Raw genomic sequence first — 7,558 nt, forward strand, 5'->3', positions numbered from 1 at the left:
AGTCACAGACTGGTTTGCTGCACATCCCAGGATGTCAGTACTATTCCTGCCTCCATACTCCCCCTTCCTAAACCCCATAGAGGAGTCTTTCTCTACGTGGAGGTGGAAGGTTTATGACCACCATCCACATGACCAGATGGTGCGGAGACACTTCTCCTGAAGACTGCCAGGGTTGGATTAGACATTCCAGAAGATACTTTCCAAGATGCATCGCCAGAGAAGAAATAAGATGTGATGTTGATGAGAACTAGAACCCTCACAGTACTGTACAGTATGAGTGATTATACTATACATGTTGTTGATGGTTTTATTTTGTCATTATTATTGCAGCCCTGGAATTTCAGGATTTTGTTTTATGTTTCAACTTTTTATTTTTCACAAGTAAATTACTATATGCAAAGACATAGAAGAAAAAGCCTATTGAAGCTAATTGCTGCATTTCTGAATCATTCTTGTTACATATACTTTAGTACAGTCAAAGTGAAAAGGTGTTATTCTATAATGAAATAATGATTTATGAGTGAGAATGAATGCTTTCTGAGTGAGAATTGTTTCCAGTGTTTTGGTCGAACAAGCTTATTTTGAGACATGTATTTACATTTACGTCATTTAGCAGACTCTCTTATCCAGAGCGACTTACAAAATGTATGAAGTGTTTTGGTGGTTTGAGTGAGTTTTGGAGGTGAGATTAACTGTCTGGCCAAGATGCATGTTGGTAATGTAGACTGTGTGAAGAGTTTTGAAAAAGTGGCTTCAGTATTGACCGATGCTTGTTAGCAATTGAAAAAAACTGTAAAACAACGCTGTCCCATTGGCGTTATGATACAACTCTGTCCCATTTACATCAAGACATCTCTGCTACACCTTAATCTGAGTTCTTTAGATAAAGGCTTGTTGGGTCTCTTGGTCTTAGAACCTCTGGTTCCTAGTGTCCCACAACCCACTGGGGCTGTTCCTTCATGGCAACGATCAGATAATTCGATGTCGGACCGCCCCCTCGTCACTCCCGCCTGTCATTGCACTGTTGCCTGGCAACAGAGCAGAGAATTCTGGGGGGGAAACAGAACATTATGAATTTCACTTAACAGATATTTGTTTTCTTTGTAGAATAGTTAAGAATTTCATTACATTTCCCATCATTCCAATTCTGCTTCCTCTCCCCTTCCTCCCTCCCCTCTCCCCGTCCTTTCTTTCCTTTCAGACTCACCTGTCATTTCAGTGGCACTGGTCTGGCTTTGGCCTGGGTCTGGGGAAGCTGGGCCGGGGGCTGGGGCCTTGCTACTGGCCTCCCCAGCGGCAGGGTTATCATTAGCTTTAGCATTACGCCTAGCATTTGCATTGGGGGTTTTTGTCACTAGCATTGGAGGTAGCTGCGGTGCTCCTCTTTCCGTCCGTGGCATCAGTCTTCACCAGACACAGCATCTGAAGCAGTCCCATGGCGTCAAAGTCCTCCCCCTCACACACACCCCTCCTCCTCAGCAACTCCAACACCTACAACACAGAGCTATACAGTTAAACACACACACACACACCTCTGTCTCAGCAACACACACACATGGAAACAGTCATGAAGAAGGCATGACAGCACCTCTTCCCCTTCAGGAGGTTGAAAAGGTTTGTCAGGGCCTTCAAATCCTCAAAAAGTTACACAGCTGCACCATTGAAAGCATCTTGACTGGCTACAACACTGCATTGGGGCCAAACTCCCTGCCATCCAGGACCTCTATATCAGCTGGTGTGAAAGGAAGGGCCGGAAAATTGTTAAAGATTCCAGACACAGACTGTTCTCTCTGCTTCCATGTGGCAGCACTGGAGCCACAAGTCTGACACCAACAGGCTCCTGAACAGCTTCTATACCCAGACCTTAAGACTGCTAAATAGCTAACAGAATGGCTACACGGACTATCTGCATTGAGCCTTCTATTTTATTTGTATTTTTGCACTAACTCTATGCACCCTACACACTCACAATTAATTTGCTCTCTCACACACATTGATACTGACTCTACACACACACATTCACATAACAATCATATGCACTGCTGCTACTCTGTTTATCATGTATATCCTGATGCCTAGTGTGGGGATCTATTTTCTCATAATTGGATCTGTATGTGATGAATAGCTTAGAAGGAATGCATTGGTGATTAAACATAAAAGGTTTGTACTGTACTGATATAAATTGTTTCACATAACAAGATGTGATTCATGTGAGGAACGTTAGGGGGTAGGATGAGATAAGAACTTGTGTCTCAAAATACTAGATTACGCTGCTTCTTTGTGACATGTACTGCAAAAAGGTGCTGACTCTCTGGACAGGTTGTTGTGATAACAACTTATGCCTGGCAACAGTGTGCAACAGTGGAGCGCCAAGGGACTGGGACCAGCCTGTGCGCCAACGGATTGGCTGAGTAAGTCTAAACCACGCCCAACCTCTAATCTGATTGGCCAGCAGGGAGCGGGAACTATCTCTGTCAGAGTATTTTAAGAAGAACTCATAACAATGGCTTAGTTCTCTGAGTGCCCTGCGTGGTATTTCAGTGGACCCGTATATACGAACATCATATTTACCATTGAAGTGGTTTGCATTAATTAAAATACTAGTCTATTTAGAAGACGTGTATTGACATCTTTTGTTCCTAATACCAGATTTGAATTGACGCAACTTAACACTAGTCACCTTACCCCTATACATATCTACCCCTACCACTCCAGTATCCCTCCACATTGTAAATATGGTGTTGGCACAGACCCTGGAACTGACCTTGTATATAGCTTACTTACTTTCTTATGTTCTTCTTACTTCTATTTCTCATGTGTTTTTGTTCTACTTGACTATTCTCTATAGTACTACTGATATTCATTACTGCATTGTTGGGAAAGAGCAAGCAAGATAGGCATTTCACTGTACTTGTGCATGTGACAATAAAACTTGAAACTCCACAACACAGCGCTATACACACACACACACACACACACACACACACACACACACACACACCTTCATGTACTTGTAGGACTTGAGCTCGCTGAGGTTTTCTTCCAGGAAGAGGAAGTAGAGCGTCAGGTCATCCCATTGGCCCTGAGGGAGGGGCAGAACACTGATGGTGGGCAGTGATTGGTAGGACTTCAGGAAATGGGTGTGTGATTGGAAGAAGGGGCGCAGAGCGGAGTATATCACCACGGGAACCAGCATGGCGTACACCAGCAGGTTAACAAAGCTGAAATCACAATCCGGTAAACTTGATTCAAAAAGGGAACAACAAAAATGACTGGCTAAAAGCTAAAAAGGTGGTGTAAAAACCTTAGCAAAGAGAACACGCCCACAGCGACCAGCTTGCACTGTAATTGGTTGGGGATTGAGGTGTCATTGGCCAGGAGTCCAGTGCGCAGGGAACAGCCGAACTGTGGGGAGGATCACAATGTAGGACCAATAAGTTAGCCAGATAACTCACAACACAAAATCAATAAGTTAGGGTCAGTTGTGACTAGACCCAGTTGGTCAGTGGGTCAGGGTTAGCTACCTGGTCAGTGACGGAAGCGAGGCGGAGGTAGTAGCCCAGGTAGACACAGGCCAGAAGCAAGGTGAGCAGATTGAGGCCTCGACACAGCAGGTAGCGCCACAATAACACAACACTCCTCCTCTTGGTCAGCAGATACTGCTCCACCACTGGGTACATGAAACAGCCCTCAGTAGGGTCGGACACACCACTGGAGGGAGAGACAGAGAGAGTGAGAGGGTTAGCAGTGGTGGAGGACGGGCCAATAGTAATGGCTGGAATGGAATTAATGGCACAGTATCAAACGGTCTCCATGTGTTTGATGACGTTCCATTAATTCCATTCAGTCAGTTTCTTCTGTTCGGTGCCTAATGAATACAATCCAGTTAGTCTACCTGTCTGTGTGTTCCCCAGTAGTGGCCATGCGTTTAGCCAGAGTGACAGCACGGTTGTAGCAGCGGTCGAGTTCTTCTATGATGAAGCTGAGGTCTGACTGAAGCAGAGGAGAGGCAGAGAAACGCCAGAACACCGCTGGACTATACATAATTACTGCTATCAACAGCAGAATATAGGGGAAGAACTGAGAGAGCGGGGGGAAGGGAGAGAGAAAGGAGGGTGGACAAAGGGAGAGAAATAGGAGAAGAGAGAGAGAGAGAGTAGAATGGTTAAGTGTTAGTTCCCTGTGGGCGTCCTTGTGTACCCATAAGGATAGTCTGTCTGTGTGTGTTACCTTGTGTAGCCATAAGGGTAGTGTGTGAGTGTGTAGGGCTGCCCAGCAGTAGGAGTCCACATACATGGCCTGACGCCAGGAAAAGTTAGCTGGAGGGAAACAGCTGATCTGAACACCTGGGAGACAGACAGAAACACACACACACTAAATGACACCATCATCATTTATGATTTAATGATTAATTAATCACACACAGGTAACCTCCCCCACACCCGTGACCTACTCACCCACAGAGACCTCCTGGGCGAAGGCTAGAGAGATGAGGAGGAGAGGGAGTCCCACCGCCACGCACGTCACCATCTTGTCCATGGCTAGCTCAGTGCGCACGGTGCGGTACCTTGCCTGACCCGGCTCCTTCAGGAGGAAATCACTGAACACATACTCTGTAGCGACGTGGGCGATAGCCATCTCTGGCTCTGCTGTCTACTTAGCAGATCGACCCACTGTTTCTTTTCTAAACTAGTTTACCCTCGCTCTCTTGACCTCGAAATGACAACACTAAAGTTGAAACTGAAAGACGGGTGAAAGACGCACCATAGAAATGTTGACAACACCTAGCTAGCTAAGCTACCGGTAAAGTTAATGTAACTAGTGTGCCACATGTACTGTACGCTTGACCCAACTACATAAATCAATCAAGCCATGCTGTGAATTTAGCTAGCTAAATAAACTTTCTGGTTAAAATGAGCTACCTGTGAATAAAATCTTTGGCCGTGCACAACAAAGCAACTGCGGTTAACCAATTAAGATGCTAGACTTTGATGTCCTTTCTGGGAGGGGTGTAGGGCCGGCCCATAGATTTTGTTTATAAGACGTCCCAAGGATCCCGGATATAAGGTATAGTTAAATTTTACGCCCCTACTAAGTCACGCCCCCAATAATTTCCCAGTGTGCCTTGCCTTTTGACTGAATTGTAGAGTTACCACCCATGACTGTATCTGTTAGTGATAGAGAGATGGTTGTTGAATTCGTACAGTATCAGTACTGTGCTCTTCAGCACGTGAATTCTACTGTTGATAATTATCGTTGAGCTATTACGTATGTCATAAGGCTTTGTACAGTGGTCTGAAATTCATTGTAGACAGGCACAGCCAGGCCTGCAAGTAGGTTTGCAAATTGTCAAAATTTTCACCAGTACTCTTATAATCAGGATTTCTGGAAAATCTGGGAAGGTTACCAGAAATTTGAAACACTACCTGTAAATCACAGTACACTGGCTTGCAAAGTGATGTGTAATTTCTATTGGAGTCTATCCAACAGTACACATTTGTATTCACCTACAACCTACATTCATAGTGTTAAGAACAGTGGGAGGAAACGACCTAAGCCATTTAAACTGCAACAACCATTTCAGTGGTGTCAAAATGCAATAATTGGATTAGTTAAGAAAAAAAAGTATTTATTTTTGTGTAGCATAACATTTTATCAATCAATCACTCAATGTACATGAAAAACACAGATATTAAAAACAATTCCAAAAAATCAACCTGCAGTAGAGCATGCTGGGAAAAAAAGTTAATTTATCATATCTTTAAAAACATTTGTTGGTGTGACTTCTCATTTAGTTTTAAGTCAGTACCACATAAATATTTTAAGTAATAATGACTTTTCATTGACTTTGAGTAGAACTTACTACAGGCATTTGAGTTTAATATGCCACTGAGTGTCCATCTGCAGACCTCATCTGTCAGGCCGCTCATCTCTCAGGCCCCTCTCTATACTGCCACCTACTGGAGACCTCATCTCTCAGGCCCTCTTATCTCTGTAAGTGTGGCTCAGTTGGTAGATCATGGCGCTTGCAACGCCAGGGTTGTGGGTTCGATTCCCATGCGGGACCAGTAAGAAAAAGTATGAAAGTGTATGCACTCACTACTGTAAGTCGCTGTGCGTAAATGACTAAAATGTAAATACACTGAGTGTACAAAACATGCTCTTTCCATAACATAGACTGCCCATGTGAAAGCTATGATCCCTTATTGATGTCACTTGTTAAATCCACTTCAATCAGTGTAGGTGATGGGGAGGAGACAGATTAAATAAAGATTTTTGAGACATGGACTGTGTATGTGTGCCATTCAGAGGGTGAATGGGCAAGACAAAATATGTAAGTGCCTTTGAACGGGTATGGTAGTAGGTAGGGGTGTGCCGAGTAGTCGGTCAAAATCGTAATGGATATGGGCAATTTTCTGGATACGGTTATGATCCGAGTATTTTTTGTCATTGTCCGTGATCGAAAAAACTTTATTTTCGGGTGCAAGCAAGCATCCTTCTCATGTCAGTCAGTCACAGAGTTTCTAAACCATAATGTACTGTTTTTTAGTCAGTCATGTAGAGGTTCTTACATGGTCTAAATAACTAAACTGGCTAGTTTGCCTGTCTTTATGTAAAGAGATATGTATGAAAATAAGTCAATTGAAATAAATTCATTAGGCCCTAATCTATGGACCCATGGCTGCGCCTGGGAGGGCATAGGCCCACCCACTGGGGAGCCAGGCCCAGCCAATCAGAATGAGTTTTTCCCCCTCAAAAGGGCTTTATTACAGACAGAAATACTCCTTAATTTCATCAGCTGTCCAGGTGACTGGTCTCAGATAATCCTGCAGGTGAAGAAGCCGGATGTGGAGGTCCTAGGCTGACGTGGTTACACATGGTCTGCAGTTGTGAGGCCGGTTGGACGTACTGCCAAATTCTCTAAAACGACATTGGAGGCGGTTTATGGTAGAGAAATGAACATTCAATTATCTGGCAACAGCTCTGGGGGACATTCCTGCAGTCAGCATGCCAATTGCACGCTCCCTCAAAACTTGAGACATCTGTGGCATTGTGTTGTGTGACAAAACTGCACATTTTAAAGTGGCCTTTTATTGTCCCCAGCAGAAGGGGCACCTGTGTAATGACGATGCTGTTTAATCATCTTCTTGATATGCCACACCTGTTAGGTGGATGGTTTATCTTGGCAAAGGAGATGTAAACAGGGATGTAAATAAATTTGTGCACAACATTTGAGAGAAATAAGCTTTTTGTATGTATGTAACATTTCTGGGATCTTTTATTTCAGCTCATGAAACATGGGACCAACACTTTACAAGTTGCGTTTATATTTTTGTACAGTATATTGAGGCATATTAAAACACTTTTTTCCCGATCACAAATATCATCCGATCTGACTATCAACTGTCAATTTACAGATACGATTACGAATACAAGTATGGCGGCACACCCCTAGTAGTATGTGCCAGGCGCACCGGTTTGTGTCAAGAACTGCAACGCTGCTGGGGTTTTCACGCTCAACAGTTTCCTGTGTATCAAGAATGGTCCACCAACCAAA

General features: G+C 43.8%; 1 protein-coding gene across 1 annotated transcript; it reads right to left on the reverse strand.

Moving 5' to 3' along the window:
• Window positions 1-151: 151 nt before the first annotated feature.
• On the reverse strand, window positions 152-5,053 carry LOC121568365 (pannexin-1-like). Its single transcript, XM_045220984.1, has 8 exons — window positions 4,458-5,053; window positions 4,231-4,346; window positions 3,896-4,080; window positions 3,525-3,711; window positions 3,305-3,405; window positions 3,002-3,221; window positions 1,208-1,491; window positions 152-1,049 (listed from the first exon to the last, which is right to left on the reverse strand). The coding sequence occupies exons 1-7, from the start codon at window positions 4,636-4,638 to the stop codon at window positions 1,327-1,329; spliced, it is 1,155 nt and encodes a 384-aa protein (XP_045076919.1). The 5' UTR covers window positions 4,639-5,053; the 3' UTR covers window positions 152-1,049; window positions 1,208-1,326.
• Between the last annotated feature and the right edge of the window lie 2,505 nt (window positions 5,054-7,558).

This window comes from Coregonus clupeaformis, chromosome 6 (assembly GCF_020615455.1).
Source record: "Coregonus clupeaformis isolate EN_2021a chromosome 6, ASM2061545v1, whole genome shotgun sequence".
In the NCBI taxonomy this organism is placed as follows: Eukaryota; Metazoa; Chordata; class Actinopteri; order Salmoniformes; family Salmonidae; genus Coregonus; species Coregonus clupeaformis.